General features: G+C 52.2%; 1 protein-coding gene across 1 annotated transcript in view; it reads left to right on the top strand.

Moving 5' to 3' along the window:
• The window catches only part of SLIT1 (slit guidance ligand 1), a 172,807-nt gene that overhangs the window by 112,423 nt on the left and 39,570 nt on the right, over positions 1–20,814 (top strand). The window contains exons 7-20 of the mRNA XM_013975176.2: positions 538–609; positions 1,142–1,305; positions 3,668–3,815; positions 4,217–4,288; positions 4,745–4,816; positions 7,020–7,091; positions 7,810–7,953; positions 15,270–15,433; positions 16,066–16,089; positions 16,227–16,371; positions 16,999–17,073; positions 17,219–17,362; positions 20,167–20,310; positions 20,594–20,760. Of these exons, the coding sequence (XP_013830630.2) occupies positions 538–609; positions 1,142–1,305; positions 3,668–3,815; positions 4,217–4,288; positions 4,745–4,816; positions 7,020–7,091; positions 7,810–7,953; positions 15,270–15,433; positions 16,066–16,089; positions 16,227–16,371; positions 16,999–17,073; positions 17,219–17,362; positions 20,167–20,310; positions 20,594–20,760 (1,607 nt within the window). The remainder of the gene's footprint in view (positions 1–537; positions 610–1,141; positions 1,306–3,667; positions 3,816–4,216; positions 4,289–4,744; positions 4,817–7,019; positions 7,092–7,809; positions 7,954–15,269; positions 15,434–16,065; positions 16,090–16,226; positions 16,372–16,998; positions 17,074–17,218; positions 17,363–20,166; positions 20,311–20,593; positions 20,761–20,814) is intronic.

Below are 20,814 nucleotides of genomic sequence, written 5' to 3' on the forward strand. Positions count from 1 at the left end.
ACATAGGCCTCAGGGACCCAGCAGCTGCACGGAAGGCGGGGGTACCTGGGAGGTGGGCTCTAGGCCAGGACTTGCTGCCCGCGGACAGAAGGGCTCGTGCTCGTGGGATCCTGCCTGTGGCAGCGTGATCCAGGCTTAAACTGCTTGTGATTAAGCCGCAGCGTGACTGGCTGTGTCTCTCCAGAGTTTCTAACCCACAAGGCCGGAGTGGCTCCTCATTCTCCCTCTGTCTGTGTGAGCCCCATGCTGTCTTCCAAGCCAGCCGGAGCCTGCACCCATCCTCCCCTCCTGGCTCCCCGTCCCCTTTCCTACCAGCCTCAGAGTTTATGGCGCAGCTGCCTCCTTGTCACTGTCCCAGCTCAGGGTTTTCCTCTGAGGGTGGCTCTCTGGCATAACCCCTGGGGTCCAGCCCAGCACTGGTCCCCCTTGAGGGTGAACCATGAGCGCAATGTGAGAGAGAAGCCAGGTTCCCCCATTCCCACACAGCTTCCTGCTGGGCTGATATAAGTGACCTTGGTTCCCGCCTCCCCCACTCAGGACCCTGAACAACAACAACATCACCACCATCCCGGTGTCCAGCTTCAACCACATGCCCAAGCTGCGGACCTTGTGAGTCAGCCCGGGGCACCCGAGAGCGCAGCGCCCAGCTGGGAAGGTGTTGGGGCTCGGGGTGGGGGTGGGGAGAGCTCGGCCTCCTCTGCCACCCCAGAGGTCACCCCAGGGCGGGGGCTGAGTGGAGCTGGGGGAGGGGGAGTGATCTAAAAGGGAAGGATGTTGAATGTCTTTTATGTTTGATGTTTCCCTTGGACAGCAGATAATTTGTTTGGGGGTTTGAAGGTGAGTTAAGTGATATGAGGGGAGGGTGTCTGTGAGCTCAGTGAGCGTGTCCTCACGGGGCACACTCTAGCCAAAGGGCTGCCCTCAGTGCTGGGAGAGGAGGGAGGCTTCCTCCTGCTCAAATAATCTCCAAGCTGGGGCCTGAGCTGCGAAGCTGGCTGGGTGTAGGCTGTACCCCGACCGAGTGGAGTGCCAGGGGCTTGACCCCTACCCCTGCTGAGTGGAGGGGCTCCGCCTCAATGTTTCCAGGGGCTGGGGACCCAGGTTGGTTGTGAGCCTCCCTGTCCTCGCCCATCCCCTGCAGCCGCCTGCACTCCAACCACCTGTTCTGTGACTGCCACCTGGCCTGGCTCTCCCAGTGGCTGAGGCAGCGGCCAACCATCGGGCTCTTCACCCAGTGCTCGGGCCCCGCTGGCCTGCGCGGCCTCAACGTGGCCGAGGTCCAGAAGAGTGAGTTCAGCTGCTCAGGTGGGTGCCGGCCCTGCTGGGGCTCTCAGACCCCCATCCCGTGCCTCCTGCCCGCCTCCTGTTCCCGCCCAGGGCCTCCTGTCACCATGCATTCCCATCTGGGTCACCCAAGAACCCCTGTCCTCATCCGTGGACGCCTCTTGGACCACACGCCATCTGCTACACTCACCCACTCTCTCCTGTCCAGACTCACCGCCTCCTGTCCTCAGTCATTACCTCCTGCTCTCAAGCATTGCCTTTGTCTCCACGCATCACCTCCCGCCTCCACTGCGTTTCCCCTCCGGTCCCCACCAGCAGTCCTTTCCTGTTGCCTGCCCCTTGTCCCTCTGCCCCATCCCTTCAACTCAATGCCTCGCTTTTGCTTCTGCCCAGTGCTGCCAGCCCTTTCCTCCCTCCCCCTCTCCAGCCCATCAACCCCCACCCCTCACTTCCTCCACTCCTTGCCCCCTCCTATTCCTTCCTCTCTCTTCCCTCATTGTGCTACTTTGAAAAGTCACTGAATTGGACCTAAAGCCTCGGTTTGAGGCGAGATTGCTGGGAAAATCCCACGGACAGAGGAGCCTGGTGGGCTGCAGTCCATGGGGTCACCAAGAGTCGGACACGACTGAGCAACTTCGCTTTCACTTTTCACTTTCATGCATTGGAGAAGGAAATGGCAACCCACTCCAATGTTCTTGCCTGGAGAATCCCAGGGACGGGGGAGCCTGGTGGGCTGCCATCTACGGGGTCGCACAGAGTCGGACACGACTGAAGCGATTTAGCAGCAGCAGCAGACTCCAGAGCCTGTACCTCCATCTTCCACCGGGGGTCCTGTGAGGGCCTCCTTTCCGGCCACCTCGCCTCCTGTCTGGTCCTTCCAGTCTCCACACTGCAACCAGAAAAACCTAAAGGGATGGACAAATCTGGACTGGTTACTGTTGCTTCGTCCTAACCCGGCCTCCCGGTGCTCCTGGTAGAGTCCAAGCTGGCCTCTGGCTCCTCGAGGCTGGGCCAGGCCATCTCTCACTCCTCCATCTAGTGGCCTCCTCACTCTTCCGTCCCCGTGGGCTCATCTCCGCCCTTCCCGGGAGCAGGTGCCTCCCACCTTGGCCTCCTGGCAGGCTGCTCCCCTGCTGGGTACTCCCTCCCCGCCTTGCTGCCTCGCCTGGTCCTCACCCTGCAGAGCCCCAGATGGGACTTCTGTGGGCTGGTTGCAAGGTCCATGAGCACATGGGTGCCTGCGGATATTCTCTGGTCATTTCTTAGTGCTTTGCTCACGCTCGACACAGAGATAGATGCTCAGGGAATGTTCACTGAGTAAGTGACCAGCTCACAGATTCATGACAGGGGATCAGATGCTGCCCATTTCTCCCGAGCCTGTGGACCCGAGCCCACCAGTCACACAGAGGTTGGCGTCCTGTCCTCAGCATGAAGCTGGGGATGGGGTGGGGTGGCTGTCTCCTCCTCCTCAGCACCGGTGCCCCTGTGCTCAGGGCTGCTGTGTGTGTGAGACACGACCCTGCAGCTCCGGGCTGGGGATGTGCGTGTGTTATGCAAAACACAGGGCTGAGAATAGCCAAGCAGTTTCTTTCCTGATATCCCAAAGTTGGAGATCACCCGCACGTCCACCAGCAAGAGACTGGATTAGCCAGTGGTGGCAGAGCCATACAATAGACCACGACTTAGCAATGAAGACGAAACAACTGTGTACTCATACAGTATAATCGGCGAATCTCAAAAATTTTACCTTAAGTGAAAAGAAACCAGATGTAAGAGAGCCTGCGGTCTGGTTTTGCTCAGGTCCACAGACAAGCAGAACAAATCTTTGGTGAGAGATCTCAGAACACTAGCTACCTTGGGGAAGGCACATGAGGGAAACTTCTTGAGTGATAGAAATATTCCATGTTGAGGGGGTGGTTCTGTGACTGTATCCATATGCGGGAATTGGATCAGTTCTACACTAAAGACGGTACACTCGGTATAAGTGATATAGCAGTATTAAAAGACATGGGCCCTTACATCAGACACTGGGCTTCACCCTGAATGTGCCACTCATTAGCGGTCTCACTTGCACAGATTGATATCGAGGACTCCATTTTCTCACCTGGAAAGTGGCCACGATGATATCATGCTCTTTGCAGGGTTGTGCAGTAGGAGTCAATGAGATGTTACACGCACAACCCTTATCACAACATGTGGCGCAGAGTATGCACTGGAAAAATATGGTCCTTCTTATATTCAAGCCAGAAGTGTCCACTGACTTGGACTAGAGCCCAGAGCTTCAGAACTGAGGCTAGGATTTCTTAGTGTGCAATTCACACCCTCACGCAGCAGAGTTAGGTTCAGAGTCAAGTTCAGCAAACATCGGGCGCTGTTTCCGCAGGCCAGGGGGAGGCGGGGCGCACGCCCTCCTGCACCCTCTCCTCCGGCTCCTGTCCGGCCATGTGCGCCTGCAGCAACGGCATCGTGGATTGTCGTGGCAAAGGCCTGACCGCCATCCCTGCCAATCTGCCCGAGGCCATGACAGAGATGTGAGTACAGGCAGGGCCGGCCAGGCTCTGGTGGTCCAGGGAGGAGCCAGAGCAGGCACTACCCCAAGGCCCCTCTACACTTTGCCTCAGTTGGGCTGAGCTCTCTGCCCAAGGCTGGCACTCTGGAAGGTTGGGGAGGGGTGTCCCTCTGTGGTTCATCTGTCCAGTCTAGCTGGGCCAGTCTGTAGAATTGGTTTCTTAGTATTAACATCACACATGAGCCCCTTTCAGCCACACCAGCTTGGGATAATGGCACTCAAAACCAGCTCCTTTTCTCTGCTATAGCCCCCCTACTCCAGATGAGGATGGGAGCAGGGACTGATGGGTAAAGGGCCTGGTTTCAACAACAACTTGGATGGGGCGACCTGCCCTTGTCCTTCTTCTGTGTTTTCTCTCTGCAGCCGGCTGGAGCTCAATGGGATCAAGTCCATCCCCCCGGGGGCCTTCTCTCCCTACAGAAAGCTGCGGAGGATGTGAGTGCCTTCTGCTGTTTCCTGGGGGTCAGCATAGGGCAGAGCCCAGACCAAGCATGCCACTGCTGGTGGGGCAGGTGCTGATTCTGCCTCGCATGGCTGTGCCCAGGGCCAAGCCATCACCTGGCCTTCCTCCCAGGCTCATCTGTTATGTAGGGATGGTGGTGGTGCCACCTGCTTGAAGGGTTGTCGTGAGGCCTAAAGAGGATGCTGAGTCCGAGTCTGGCACATGACCAGAGCTGACTGTCATGCTCCCATTTCAGCTTGGGCACCAATAGGAGCAATTGAGGCTGTGAGGGGTGTGTGTTGGGTTGCCCCTGTGATGGATATGGCCCTTCTCTTTCCTAATGTCAAAGAAACTTCTGCCCTCCCATAGTATCTGGGAGGCAGAGGGCAGGCAGGGCTCAGTGGCCACTGAGGGATTCAGCCACCCTCTGTCCTTTGCTTACCTTGCAGAGACTTGAGCAACAACCAGATCTCGGAGATTGCGCCTGATGCCTTCCAGGGCCTCCGGTCCCTGAACTCACTGTGAGTAGCAGTGCCAAGGCTCTGCAGTGGTCCAGGGCATCGCCCCAGGGCACCTCTGGTGGATGTGAGAGAAGGAACATGTCGCCACCCACCCAGCCTCAGTGGGTCTCCCTCTGGCTGCAGTGCCCAGGGTTGTTGTGCTCAGCTTTCCCTTCCTCTTTGTGGACCATCTGCAGCTGGGAGGGGGAGGAGGGAATCAAGGGCTGAGTGCATGGAAAAGCTAGGCAGAGCTGTTGCCCCTGGCAACGGTGATGCTCTTCCTTTTGCAGTGGGGATTTTCCCAGCATTCTTTGTGGTAGTCATCTGACTCAGTCCAACCTTCCTGTTGGCCCTGCCTCCACACAGAGGCCCAGCACTCTGTTCTCCTAAGCATTCCCTGGGTTAGGGAATGGCAGCAAACACCAGCTCTAGTTGTGAAATCTGCCACAGCTTATAACTTTTGTCCCAGACGTTCTCTGATCTCAGGCTGTGGTGGGTGATGGTGAAGACCGTGTTTCCTGCCTACCTATTCCCTAACCCTGTCCAGTATTTCCCTTCCCTCAACAGTTTATTGGGGACCCATCAATCTACAAAACACTGTGTGGCATTGAAAATTAGTCTAGGAAATGTTGCTTCATCTTTCTTCTTCCAAGAACCCTTGCTTGCTCTCCCCGGTTCACCTAGCCTCTCGCTCCCTGAGGTCCCATGGTACATTGTCTCCAGAGAGTGAACTCAGGGTGCCCTGTAGTGAAGCAAGCTCCCTGTTGATGGGGGTTGTTCATCACTCTTGGAAATGAGTATTTTAACCTGTTCCTTGGCAAAACTGGACACATGCTTGGCATTGATTTGGGGCCTGGGAAGTGGAACAGAATGGAACTCCGTCCAGGGTACTACAGGAGGCTGTCGGCTCAGTGCCTTCCCTGTGCACCCTCTTCTCTTGGAATAGAATCCAAGGTAGTGGGTGGGGCCATTGTGAGTCACACAAAGTGGTGCAGTGTGCAGCCTGCACAGCTGCACTTGACAGCCTGGTGATGGGTCACTATCACTGGCTGAGATCAGATCCTGAAGATGGCTGCTCAAATGCAGGGTCTTCTTCAGAAAAGTGAATAAATCTCCTCCTAAATTGGAACATGACATCTAACCCATCTAAGTGGATTCCTCTCACGCCTCCTCACTATATAGGAACTTTCACGCTGAGGTCACGCAAAAAGATCCCCTTGATAATGTCCACCTTGCAGGCCCTGACCTGTCTCCCTGCCTCATTTCCCACCCATTCCATTCCCCACACAGCAGATGGAGGGAGCTTTCCAAATCAGATCATGTCTCAGAGGCCTCCTGGTACTGGCTGGCTAAGATTCGAGCTACAGTGCGCTTTGTTTCCTCCACCCAAACCATACTGAAGCTGTCCACTCGGGCCAGCCTGGAACCTGCTTAGCTCCCACTGTGCCCTCCTCCAAGACAGATCTCAAAGAGAGAGCGCACTGCTTCTACTCAGATGGAGTGTATCCAGGAGTGCCTGGAGGGGTGGGAGGGTGCCCGCAGGTCTCCAGGACACTTCCACCGCCTGTCTGACCGCATTCCTGCCTGTGTGGCTTTTTTGAACATTTGCATTTCTTCCTGAGTATATGTGTAATTCATGTTCCATGAAGGAAACTTTGTAAATTCTAAAGCATAAAACAACCCACTTGCAATTCTGCCACCAATTCAAAGCCCAGCTAACACTTTGGTCTGTTTCCTTCTTGTGATAATATTTCATCTGCGCTGGAAAGTGCCGCTTGATGTTCTGGAGCTCATACCGCATGTGCTGTCTGGGATCCCAGTTTTTGCCTGTAATTCTCTGAAAAGATGCTATTTCCTGCCCTTGGGATTTTCTTCTCTCTGAAAAATCTCCTTTCGGATCCCTAACCAGGTTAATTTCCCATGAATGTCCCTGGAAGGGCCCTTTTGCAGGCTTCCATGGGATCCGTGCGTGAAGGCAGAGAGTGAGTGAGAGAGTGCTCTCGAAATGGGGGTCACGGCTGCCACAGGTCACCTTTGTGCTGATTAGGGACATGGCCCCTTCCCAGTGCACTTTACTGCCATCTACTGCCCGCTGTTAGGACAAGCCTACACCGGCGGGACCAGTAGTGTGAAAGGCTTAGGGATGGTACCATCGTGCGGGCAGGGCTTGGAGAGCTGTGCGGGGCAGTCCTCTAACTCTCCCTTTCCACTGCCTTCTTTCCAGGGTCCTCTATGGGAACAAGATCACAGACCTCCCCCGGGGCGTGTTTGGAGGCCTGTTCACCCTACAGCTCCTGTAAGGACCTAAATGCGAGTGACCTTGGGTGGGACCGATAGAGGGGTGCGGTATTCCTCCAGCCTCTCAGCCTGGCCCTTTCAGCCTCTTTGGGGTGTGGGACTCACTGGAGGCAAGGAGCTTGGGGGACGGCAGGCCTGGCAGGGCTGTAAGGGGCCAGAGAGGTGGATTCAGAGCTGATTGCAGGATGCCTGAGTGGAGAGGTCCCTGAGATGCAGCCTGCGTTCCTGAATGCTCACTGTTGCTGGGGATGGAGTTGTCTCCTGTGGGGGACACCCAGACCCTGGCCAGGCTCTTTGAACCATGAACGTTCAGGCAAGGTTCTCTCCCAGGACCCGAGACGCACAGAAGCCAGACACTCCCTCTAAGCTGCCTGGGAAACCCAGCAGAAGGGAAGGCGGAGGATCCCCCAAATGCCTTTGGGAGGTGGCCTGGCCACTGTGCTCGCAGCTGTCCCAGAATCCCATGGGGCAGGCACCTCTAGCAGTTCCTTGAAAGAGAGACACATGGGACTGAATGGTCCCTGTGCATAGAGAAGGCAGCCGGAGTCCTCAGCTCCTCTGTGTGGAGTGGACATCCAGAGGGCCAGATCCCCTGCGCCTGCTGCCGCGGACTCCTTCCTGACCTAACGCATGGTCGGTGCCTAGGAAGGAGCCCAAGACGTGAGGTGTCCACTTCTGTGGCCCTCCCCTCACCACCTGCCTGGCTCTGCCCACAGGCTCCTGAATGCCAACAAGATCAACTGCATCCGGCTTGACGCCTTCCAGGATCTGCAGAACCTCTCACTGCTCTCCCTGTATGACAACAAGATCCAGAGCCTTGCTAAGGGCACCTTCACCTCCCTGCGGGCCATCCAGACCCTGTGAGTGCCCTCTTGCCCCTCCCGCACCCCAGCAGGTGGATCTCAGGGAGATAACAGCCTCTAGGTCCAGGCAGGTATTCAAATTCCAGCTATGCCTCTTATTGGCTGTGTGGCCCTAAGCAAGTTAGTTAGCTTCTCTGGGGCTCAGTTTACTCATTCATAAAATGAGAACATCATCTTCACAGGGATGTTATGAGATAAAAAGGGATGTTTGTACAGAGCTTAGCTCATTGCAAATGCTTCTTAAATGTTGGCTACAATTTTTATTATTATTACTACCCATTGATTCTAAGACATGCGTCGTCTCCACAGTAACAGCTGTGGAATTGGATTGCGTATTATACTTGATGGCTTATTTAATTGACAGCATTTTGTTCTTTCTTGATGATATGTAAAATATTAATATTAGTACATCTTGCAATTGATAATGTCTTAAGTGAAAGACAGTGGCAGCAGTGATAATTATAAATTAAAGTTAGAGAGCAGAAATTCTAAGAGTTAGCTTTAATCTTTTATTATAGAAAATTAAAAGTATTTAAAAGTAGCACAGCAGACCTCCCAGTGCTTGTCTCCCAGCTTTAACTCACAGCCAGTCAATCTTGCTTCATCTATATGTCTCTCCTTTCATGCCTCCCAGACATCATTTATCATCAACACAAAATTCATACATATTTATAAAAGTCAAGAACTCTAAAAACACACAACACTCTTGTTATATCTAAAACGACAACAATTCTTTAAAATCATCAACTATCTAATTAATGTTCAAATTTCCAAATGTCTCCTACATATTATACAATTTTAAAAATAATTTGTTTGTGTCAGGATGTATATAAGGCCTATACATGCCCCGTTGGTGGAAGGGTAAATGGGTATGTCCATGGTGGAGAACAGTATGGAGGTTTCTCAAAAAGCTAAAAATAGAACTACCATATCACTCAGCAGTTCGACGCTGGGTGTATATCCAAAAGAACCAAAAACACTAATGCAATACGTTACACCCCGATGTTCATAGCAGCACTATTTATAATACCCAAGATGTGGAAGCAACCTAAGTGTCCAAGAGTACATGAATGGCTAAAGAAGATATGCTATAAACACACAATGGAATACTACTCAGCCACAAAAAAGAATGAAATTTTACCCTTTGCAGCAACCACAGGTGGACTTAAAGAGCACTATCCTAAGTGAAATAAGTCAGAGAAAGACAAATATTTTGTGATATCACGTACATGTGGAGACTAAAGAACACAACAAATTAGTGGTTATAATGAACAAGAAGCAGGCTCACAGATACAGAGAACAAACTAATGGTTACCACTGGGGGCAGAGGGGAGGGGAAACGCAGGGATAGGGGAGAGGGAGGCACAAACTGAGGATGCCAACACAGGGAATATAGCCAATATTTTGTGGTAACTATGGAAAGTAACATTTAAGAACTATATAAAAATAAAATTTTAAATAAAGAGCATTTTAAAATCCTCTCCCTTATAAATAAATAAATAAGGTCTATGCGATATAGTTGACTGATATTTGTTGTTGTACCACTTAAATTGTTTCTAACCTATAGGTATCCTCTCCATCTCCTTTTCCCTTGCACTTGTTTTTTGAAGACACGGCCTTTCTGGATTTGTAGAGTTCCCCACAGTCTGGACTTGCTGACTTCATCCCTTACGGTGTCATTTCACATGTTTCTCTGTTCTATGTCTGCAAATAGAAAGTTTCATCTCGGAGCTTGCATCAGGCTCGGCTGCTTTTTCTTTTTCTGGCAAGATGACCTCATTGTATTGTGTACTTTCATCAGGAGGCTCACGATATCTGATTTTCTTTCTTTTTTAATAAACACCGCCACTGATTTCAGTTTCTAGACCCACTCTTTTATTAGGGGTCCTGAAGTGGTGATATGATAATTTTAACATTCTTTCTCCATTTGATAATGCCAGTGCAGTTGCGTCTTTACAAAAAGTCCTTATCTTTTAGGTGGAACGCTTCTGTACAGGGAAACTTCTACTCTTTGGTTAGACTCAGGCACTGCCTTCCACGTCTTTAGCTGTGAGCCTGCAGCTTGACTTGGCGTGCTGACCCATGGGTCCTTGATGTGTGCCTGCTGGGCACTTATTCATATTACCACAGCCGCTGTTCTCACCCCCGCCACTGTTCACGCCCTGGGCAGTGCTCTCCATCAGCTAAGATCTGCATGGAGGCTGGGAAACAGACCAAGCAGAAGACACAGCTCCTGCTCCCTGGAGACCCTGCATGTCAGCAGGGATGTCAGCCACAAAGACAGACTCATTAGAGCCCAGGCACCCGCCTGCAGCCCACTCCTGCTAATTAACTTATGTATAGCCAGGGAGAGATGGAAGGAACACCATGAGGAAATCTTGCCAGGCACGTGAAATTAGAGGTCATGGAGAGACATGGGCACGACGGGTTATTTTACAAAGCTGGCAGAACATCCGAGAGCAATGCAGTAAGGAGATTTCAGGGCTGGGGACCCACGCACGGGAAAGGCTTGCAGATAGGGAATGGGGCTGAGGATCTCCTGTGAAGTGCTGTCTCGCTTTCAAGGTGGAAGTGTTCCATCAAATAGATTGTGCTCACGGGAAGTGGATTCTATCTGTGTCCATTTACCTGGCTGGATTTCAAGGGGGCTTCTGCCCTCCTGGACACCGTACCTGAGATCTTGGCCACTGCCACGAAGGCACAGAGCTGGAGCTGCGTGTTAGAAGAGGAAGGTTTCCCATAGGTAGAGGTGATAGTAGTATTAATATTGATCGCATTACTGATAATTAATCACTGTTTATTAATCACCCCTGGCCACCCCAGGCCACTATTCTTTGTGTGTATTATCTTAACACAATAACCTATGGAGTAGGTGCCTTACTTCTAAGAAACTGAGGCAGAGATAGACCGACCCAAGGTCACCTAACACCTAGTAGAGCAGGCATTTGTCTTTGGGTATCTCTTCACCAGCACTGAGAAATTAGGTAGCTTGCCCCCAGATGGTGCTTTTTCCCTAAGAATGTGTGTGTTAGTCGCTCAATCATGTCTGACTCTTTGTGACCCCGTGGACTGTAGCCCCCCAGGCTCCTCTGTCCATGGAGTTCTCTAGGCAAGAATACTGGAGTGGGTAGCCATTCTCTTCTCCAGAGGATCTTCCCAACCCAGGGATCGAACCCGTATCTCCTGCATTGCAAGCAGATTCTTTACCGTCTCATTATTCAAGGCTGTAAAACAAAACTGAACTTCCACGAACAACTATTACATATTAACAACCGAAGTACAGTTCAGAACAAGAGTGAAAGAAATGCAAAGCCAAGGTACAATCAGATAGTCTTATTATAGCCTTGGTTAGTTAAACCCTTGGCCGAGTCTTATGTCAGAACCAAGCAGATTTAAGCTCACCAAATCTTGCTGGATTTGTTGATAGTGCTGATATCTGCGGCTGAGGGCCCTGTGTCACAGTATTGACTTTGTAGTTTTACTTGCCCCAAGAGATTAAAAAAAAATTTTTTTTTTAAGCTTGGATGAGGTATAACTTACATACCATAAAATTGACCTGTTCTGGGTGTACAGTCTAATGATTTTTTAGTAAATTTACAGTAGTTCAACTATCACTACAATTCAATTTTAAAACATTTCCATTACCCCCCAAAATCCCTTGTGCCCATTTGCAATCAATTCCTATTTCCAGCCCATCCCCAGGCAATCACTAATCTAATTTCTGTCTCATAGATTTGCCTTTTCTGGATAGTTCACAAAAATGGACTCATATGATATATCATCTTTTGTGATTGGATTCTTTTGCTTCAGTTCAGTTCAGTCGCTCAGTCATGTCTGACTCCTTGCAACCCCATGAATCGCAGCACGCCAGGCCTCCCTGTCCATCACCAACTCCCGGAGTTCACTCAAACTCACGTCCATCAAGAGAGTGACGCCATCCAGCCATCTCATCCTCTGTCGTCCTCTTCTCCTCCTGCCCCCAATCCCTCCCAGCATCAGAGTCTTTTCCAATGAGTCAACTCTTCGCATCAGGTGGCCAAAGTACTGGAGTTTCAGCTTCAGCATCATTCCTTCCAAAGAACACCCAGAACTGATCTCCTTTAGGATGGACTGGTTGGATCTCCTTGCAGTCTAAGGGACTCGCAAGAGTCTTCTCCAACATCACAGTTCAAAAGCGTCAATTCTTTGGTGCTCAGCTTTCTTCACAGTCCAACTCTCACATCCATACATGATCACTGGGAAAACCATAGCCACTGGAAAAACCAGGCCATTTTGAACAATGCTGCTGTGAATATGCTGTCTAGGTTGGTCATAACTTTCCTTCCAAAGAGTAAGCATCTTTTAATTTCATGGCTGCAGTCACAAAAATAAAGTCTGACACTCTTTCCACTGTTTCCCCATCTATTTGCCATGAAGTGATGGGACCAGATGCCATGATCTTAGTTTTCTGAATGTTGAGCTTTAAGCCAACTTTTTCACTCTCCTCTTTCACTTTCATCAAGAGGCTTTTTAGTTCTTCTTCACTTTCTGCCATAAGGGTGGTGTCATCTGCATATCTGAGGTTATTGATATTTCTCCCGGCAATCTTGATTCCAGCTTGTGCTTCTTCCAGTCCAGCGTTTCTCATGATGTACTCTGCATATAAGTTAAATAAGCGGGTGACAATATACAGCCTTGACGTACTCCTTTTCCTATTTGGAACCAGCCTGTTGTTCCATGTCCAGTTCTAACTGTTGCTTCCTGACCTGCAGGTTCCTCCATATTTTAAGCGTGTATCAGTACTTGTTCCTTTTTGTTGCCAAATAATTTTCCATTTATGCACATTCTGTTTTTCCTTCCCAGTTTATGGACATCTGGGTCATTTCCACTTTGGGGCCATTTTGAATAATGCTGCTGTGAATATTTGCTCACACATCTTTGTGAAGACAGAAGGTTTCATTTCTCTTGGAATTTCTGGATGGCGTGGGAAATTTATCTTTAACTTTTGAAGAAACTGCCACTGTTTTCCAAAGTGGCTATACATATTTTCCATTCCCACCAGCAATGTTATGAAGGTTCCCATTTCTCTACATCCTTGCCCTCACTTGGTATTGATTTTCTTTATGATTATAGCCATTCTAGTAGGTGTGAAATGGTAGTTCATTGTGGGTTTAATTTGACTAATGATATTGAGTGTCTGCCCCAAAGGTTTTTAGTTGTGACACCTTAATGCATAATCCAAGAAAGAGACCGGGAATCAGTTTTCCCCTTTATCTTCCACTTTCAGAAATGTCCATGAAAAGAACTGTTGGGTAGCTTGTGCAGCCTATTTCTGGGTGTGCCTTTAACGAGATTGTTTTTTCCCAAACACGCTTTTATCCTCTTGAGCATTTTCTTTCCCCAGCTGCCCTCTCTTTACACCTGCTAAAACTTTGACTTTATGTCAAATACTTAGCTTTATACAGAAGTCACTTGCCTTGGTGGGTGGTTGCATTTTTATAGGCTGCCTTTGACACAAATAGCCTGTCTTTTAAAAAGTATGTATTCTGCTCTGCACCCCTTGGACATTTTTAATACATGCTTGAATAACATAATTGAGTTGATTTTAAACAGACTTTTCTGCCAAGATTGTGATAGAGGCAAGCAATTCTTTCAGGCAGAGGCTGGGTACTAAGGTACAGACAGATGTGACGGGCAGCAGGAACAATCCTAGAGTAACCCCGGAATCCTAGTGTGTTTCAGATTAACTACAAGTTCTGCCCCGGGGAGTCAGCAAGCACATCTCTGGGTAAATTGGCAGTTCAAATCAGGAAACAAACTATCCAGCAGAAGGCAGAAGGCGTGGGAGGGGTCTGGCAGGACTCAGGCAGGAAAGGGGGGCGGGCACTGCAAAGAGGAGTGAACGGACAACCTGGCAGGGAAGGCTGTCACCAGGCATCCCGACCAGTGACCAGAGGCTGGAGTCCGGGAAGGGATGGGTGGAGAGTGGCCAAGGTCTGAGCTGAGTTGGGTGCAGGTTCTAGGCAAGGGCTCGCCTCTCTGCTTGGAAAGCTCTGCACCCCAGCAGGGACCAATACGTAGACGACTGGAACTGATGGCAATGCATGGAGGGAGAGTGGCCGCGGCGTGGTGCGTCCTCTGAGCTGGTCACTACAGAGGCATTGGCTCTTGGGCACAGGAGCCAGGACAAGTGCTGGCTTCTTTCCCCCTGGCTGTCTCAGTGTAGATAGCAGGGCCTGCACTGCTCCACTGGCCCTGACACAGGTGGGCAAGCCGGCTGCTGGGAGGTTCAGAAGTGGCTGATCTGAGCCTGCAGGATGTGTGCTCAGCCATGTCCGATTCTCTGTAACACCATGGGCTGTCGCCAGCCGGGCTCCTCTGTCCATGGTGATTCTCCAGGCAAAAATACTGGAGTGGGTTGCCATGTCCTCCTCCAGGGGATCTTCCCACACAGGGATCAGACCCAGGTCTCCCACACTGCAGGTGGATTCTTTACCCTCTGAGCCACCAGGGAAGCCCTGCAGAGTCTTTAGGGCCAAAGGGAAAGGCCCCCCTGTGGTCACTTACAGTGACCCGGGTACTCTTAGCTGGTGTCACCTGTCAGCTGCCCCCTCCCCACATGTATCCTGCTGGTAACACAGGGAGCCAGTGAGAAGATGTGAGTGGCTCCCCAGTAAGTAGCTACTCAGCAATGCTTTCTGAGTTTCCTGTGTCAAGAGATGTCCTGTAAAACAGTCAAGGGGAGGCAGCCCCATGGCCTGGGCTGGGAAAGGAGATTCCACTGAAAGCTGAGGGACCTGCAGCAGGTACTTGGAGACCTCCCATCCCAGCCGCAGGCGCAGCCTTGCCAGCCCGGTCACCACCCCCTCCTGACCGAGGCTGTGGGGGAGACACTGCTGCTGCCTGGGGCCACCGGGAGGGGACAGTCCAGGATGCATAGCTCCGGGGGCCCAAAGGCCCTTGAATGCTGACTGTCTTGGGTTCTAATGCCCATTCCATCATCTCGCTCTTGCAAGGACAGGGGTACCCTGGCCGGTCTCTAGGTTACTCCTGCCTCCACTCCTGTCACAGGACAGAGGGAGGGACACGTGAGTAGAAGGAGAGCGGACAGAGTGGGGCTTGAAGGGACAGCTGGAAGGTCCAGGGGGATGGAGGTCTGGCCCCACTGTGAGGCTCTGGCAGAGGGTGGGCGCCCCCAGGTGGTATCCCCAGGAGGTGCACTTCTCCATCGGGCCAGGTGGGCCCCGCCATGAGCTAGCAAGGCCCCATCCAGGTGGCCACCAACACAAGTGAACAGCTTTGTCTTTCATCCCCAATCTGCCCCCTCTGGACAGGCATCTGGCCCAGAACCCCTTCATCTGTGACTGTAACCTCAAGTGGCTGGCAGACTTCCTACGCTCCAACCCCATCGAGACCAGTGGGGCCCGCTGTGCCAGCCCCCGACGCCTCGCCAACAAGCGCATCGGCCAGATCAAAAGCAAGAAGTTCCGGTGCTCAGGTAGTCGCCCACCCGCCTTCAGTCTGCTCAGGGACCCTGCGGTGTTTCCTGGGTGGTTCCAACAAGGGTGACTGGACCTCTCTGGACCCATGCTGGAGGGTGTAGGACCCACATTGTAGACTTGGATCTACGGGTTCCCAGCCCTTGTCTTACTGAGGCCGGGGGAGGAGGTAGAGCTGGCTGCAGGTCCCCCAGGGAGGACTGGCAAGAACCTAGGTTTCTCTACTCCCAGGACAGGGCTCTTTCAAGATTTAGGAAACACCCAGGAGGCCTGGGAACTCTCCTCAGAGAGATGGCTGCCTCCTCCAGGCTCTGGGGTGGCAGGGGGTCAGCCTCTGAGCCCAAATGCTATCCATTTGCACCTGTGAACATTGTCGTGGTTTTGGGGCTCCCTGGGGGTGGTTTACTTGGGGGCGGTACCATCCCCATTCCCATCAGTCTGGGCAAGGAACATCCGTGCTCAGCAGCAAGACCTGCACACAGGAGCTGGGTGGGTGGGCTCCAGGGCCTTGATTTGCGACCCTAGCCTGGTTCCTGGGGTGGCTTCTGCTGGGCAGCAGGGTGGGAGCCTGGGCTGTTCCTGCATGTCCTGGACAATCCCAGGATCATAGTGTTTCTCCTTCTCTCTTCAGCCAAAGAGCAGTACTTCATTCCAGGTAGGAGAGGGCACCAAGGCCAGCCCGGGTGGGATGGTGCCAGTGGGTGGGCAGGGGGCTGGGGCGGGCAGGCCAGGGTGGGCAGGGCAGGGCTGCTGGCAGCCCCTGTGCCCCCGGCCTCCGCCCTCTCACCGCAGGCACTGAGGATTACCAGCTGAACAGCGAGTGCAATAGCGACGTGGTCTGTCCCCACAAGTGCCGCTGCGAGGCCAGCATGGTGGAGTGCTCCAGCCTGAAGCTCACCAAGATCCCTGAGCGTGTACCCCAGGCCACGGCTGAGCTGTGAGGGTCTCCAGCCGCCCCACACCCTCAGCTGCCCCCCAGCTCCCACTGACCCTCCTGGGCCTTTTCTGGGTTTTCCTCTGCTGCAGCTTTATTTGGGGACCACCGGAGACCCCACCCCAGGAGCATGCCAGCTGCTGGCTCCGGCAGGGGGTGGCCCCTGTGCCCTGACTCCCAGTCCTACACACTCCCCCCACCCCCGCCCAGGGCAGTCTCTGGGCCCCAGAGCAGGTCACCAGCCTGAACCAGGGCAGCTTCTCTCAGTCATGCTTTTGCTTTCTTTGTGGGGACCTGATTCCATTAGCTCAAGTTGTAGTCTAAGCCATTCTTTTGTTGTTCTTTCTCTAAAAATATAGATCTGTGCACATGTCTATGCATGTGTGCGGATACCTATACACGCCTGTTATTTACATATGTACATTTCGTGGCATTCTTCATGTTAAAATTATCCCCCTTGTACCCCCCCAGCACTTGGCCCAAACTTCCTTTGAAATAGGATCAATTCGCTCGGCCAGAGAAATTCTTCCAGGAGTCCCCTTTGTTTGAGTCCCAAATAATCTCAGTTTGGAAGATACTTTAATGTCTGTCCTTTATGGATGTATAAGTTCCCTTTGTTGCCTCTTACAGACGATTAAACAACAATGAGATTTCCATCCTGGAGGCCACCGGGATGTTTAAAAAACTCACCCATCTGAAGAAAATGTGAGTTACCCTTTGGCGGGAAGGTGCAGTCAGGAGGCTGGGCAGGATGGGGAAGGGAAATCCTTAGACCTCGTGGGGGTCAGGGCTCTATGCATGGGGACTGGGTGCAAGGAGGGGAGTCCTGAACTCCACAATCCTCTCCCAGTAATCTGAGCAACAACAAGGTGTCGGAGATTGAAGACGGGACCTTTGAGGGTGCAGCCTCAGTGAGCGAGCTGCACCTGACCGCCAACCAACTGGAGTCCATCCGGAGCGGCATGTTCCGGGGCTTGGACGGCCTGAGAACGCTGTGAGTGTGCAGCCAGGGAGCAGGGGAGCAGGATCAGAGGCCAAGTCACAGCGTGGGCACCTGCGTTCAAGGGCAGGGAAGAGCGAGGGGGTGTCTCTACCCTAGCCCCAGGTTGCAGCAGTTGAGGGGCTGTGGCCAGGACCCTGGCTGAAGCGTACCAAGTCATCAGATGCCGGTCGCTGTGGCACGAGGCCTGTCTTCTTGTTCCCTGGGGTGTGGGGTTCATGGCAGGTGAGGGAATGGGGACGTCCTGTCATTGCCCTGCGGTCAGGCTGCGATATCACAGCACATCTGTTTAGTTCAGGAGTGGCCGGTGCTACAGAGGCAGGGACATGGCACAGAGGTGACTCAAGCGGGTGTAGGTGGGAGTCTGGGACCCCGTGACTCAGAGCCCAGGCAGAGCTCTCCAGACGTCGGGAACCAGCCATTCCCCCGCGACTCTGCAGGGAGCGCCTCTCTCGGTCCAGGCAGCACCAGCTCTTCAGGGGATCGTGTAGCCCTTTAGCGTGTCCGAGAGACAGTGCTGTCTTGTCAGACTTGCCACAGGGACAGACATGTGCTATATCTGCGCCGTCCAGTCTGGGAGCCACACGTGTCTGGGGAGCACTTGACACGTGGACACGGCTATAGAGGCACTGACTTTTGAATTTCATTTCATTTTAATTAATTTAAATCTAAATGGTCGCATGTGGGTAATGTCTACCATGTGGACAACACCTCTAGAAGCCACCTGCCTGGATTTAAATCTCAGACGGCAGTAAGGCTATAGATTTGTTTTCTGAGCACGTGTCCTGGAGTTTATGTAAGGTAAACAAATACATGAGAGGATTCCCTGTGGATTTTTATTTGTCTGTTTTACAAAAGGTTTTATTCTGCACTGTGTTTTGCAGCTTTTTTGTTTTCCCAGTGGTGTGGCAGGTTCTTCTTAGAGGGCTGCCTCGTTCTTTTTTATACGTGCCTACAAATTCTTAAAGGGCCCACATGGCTCAGTGGTAAGGAATCTGCCTGCTAATGCAGGTCCTGGAGACACAGGTTCAATACATGGGTCAGGAATATCCCCCGGAGTAGGAAATGTACTCTGGCCTGGGAAATCCTATGGGCAGAGGAGCCTGGTGGGCCACAGTCCATGGGGTCGCAAAGAGTTGGACACGACTGAACAACTGAACACGTATGCAGTATTCCTTGAGAGAGGGTGCCGTGGGCATTCAACTATCACTTGAGTTCTTTCCGAGGAAGACTTGGAGTAGACAGAGGAGAGAGGAAGGGCTGGTGCTGGACAGAGCCTGCAGGAATGGTGCAGGCACAGGAAAAGGAGTGCCCATAACCCCTCCGCTGGTCACGGGTAATTATTGACACACACACACGTGTACGTACATGCATACACATATACACCCACATACATGCATGTAAACATACAGATAAATCTTAATGAAATCCTTGAATACATTTTATTTCGTAATCTTTTTTTTCCCTTAAACATAATGTGAGCATCGTTGTGATTTCTTCTGAATGATTATATATATCACATAGGGCTTCCCTGGTGGCTCAGACGGTAAAGACTCTGCCTGCAATGTGGGAGACCTGGGTTCGATCCCTGGGTCTGGAAGATCCCCTGGAGAAAAGCATGGCAATCCACTCCAGTTTTCTTTCCTGGAGAATCCCCATGGACAAAGGAGCTACATAATTATTAGAGATTAAAGCTAATTCTAACTTTATTACAAGCAATGCTGTGATTAATGTCTTCGTCATGAAATTCTATGCCCATTAGGAATTATTACCTTAGAGATAAACCCCTAAAGCTAGACCTGCTGGGTGAAAGCACAGAGGGCCGGGCTAGGGTTCCTGGTACATCTCACCAGGCACACTTCCAGGAGGTGCCCAGTAGTTCTCCTGCCAGCTGTCATGAAGGTGCCCATCCTCGTACCCTCTTGCCAACCTGGGCCTTATTGTTATTATTATTATGTTTTTAATGATTTTATAATTTGGCAGGCAAAGATGCAATATCAGTTAAATGTCCTTGATTACTAGTAAGTTTGAACATTTTTCAATGAATGTTCATAAACTTTATTTCTGTCCATTCATGCTCATGATTCATTTATTTTATAGCAGAAGTTTGTGCCTTTCAATCTCCCTCACCTAGTACATCCACTTTAATTTAAACCATTCAACTTCTTTTGTGAATTGCCTATTTTATGTCAGGCTTGATTTTAGTTTTTGTGTGGGAAAGGGAATAGAGTCAGGTGTTCAAGGACAAACAGAGACTTTTGCAGCTATAAATGAGGAAGAAGGTTGTTCTGGAAGGAGAGCATAGCTGGGGAAAGATGTGGGGATGCCGGCCTGGGCAGCAAGCCTGGAGGACAGAGAGGTGGAGAGTGTGACCATCCCTGGGGAGGTGGGCAGGTGCTGGTCTGGGGCTGGGTAGTAAAGAGTTTAAACAGGATTCTGTGCACAGTTTAGAGGCTGCTGTGGGCTTTAGGCTGCAGAGTGACATGGCCGGGTTTAAGTTTCAGGCAAGTCTCAGGTGTTGACTGTGGTGCGTGGCCTGGAGGTTGGGGAGGCTGTGGGCACCCGGGGATGAAGGTGATGGTCGTCAGCATAGGGGGCCTGTGTGGGCAGGGTGGAGAGGCAGGCATCTCAGAGGCAGGCAGGCCAGGAGAGGAGCGCTGGCGTGGCGCCGGGCTCTCCTGTCTGTGGCTCAGCGTCCCCGGAAGGGAACTTGTGAATTGGCCGTTGGTGGCCCAAGCACAGGTTAGGCGGATGGCCGTGCGGCACAGCGCAGGCTCCCGCACCTCTCCCCGCCCTAGGATGCTAAGGAACAACCGCATCAGCTGCATCCACAACGACAGCTTCACGGGCCTGCGCAACGTGCGCCTCCTCTCGCTCTACGACAACCAGATCGCCACCATCTCCCCGGGAGCCTTCGACACGCTCCAGGCCCTCTCCACGCTGTAAGTGCGGCTCGGAGGGCGCAGGGCTGGCGCGGGCGGGGCTGAACCCTGGAGCCCCGGCCACTCGTCCTGTCTGCAGGGCATGGACGGTCTTCTGTCGTTACGGTGAAGGACTCAGGCGTTTGGGTCTTTACGCGTTAACGTGCCACCTCCTAGTCGCTGCTGGTGGTCCGGGAGTGGTGGGCGACTGTGTGGCCAGCAAGTGGCAGGCGGGAGCCGGCTTTGCTGGGACAACTGAGTCTCGCGGGGGGGCTTTTGTGGTCACATCACTCGCCTCTTCCAGAAACCTTCTGGCCAACCCTTTCAACTGCAACTGCCAACTGGCGTGGCTGGGCGACTGGCTGCGCAAGAGGAAGATCGTGACGGGGAACCCGCGGTGCCAGAACCCAGACTTCTTGCGGCAGATTCCCCTGCAGGACGTGGCCTCCCCCGACTTCAGGTGTGAAGAAGGTAATGCGTGGGCACCCCCCCCCGCGGGTGGTCGGGGGATAGGGCGTGGTCGTG

The sequence above is a fragment of the Capra hircus genome, chromosome 26 (assembly GCF_001704415.2).
Source record: "Capra hircus breed San Clemente chromosome 26, ASM170441v1, whole genome shotgun sequence".
In the NCBI taxonomy this organism is placed as follows: domain Eukaryota; kingdom Metazoa; phylum Chordata; class Mammalia; order Artiodactyla; family Bovidae; genus Capra; species Capra hircus.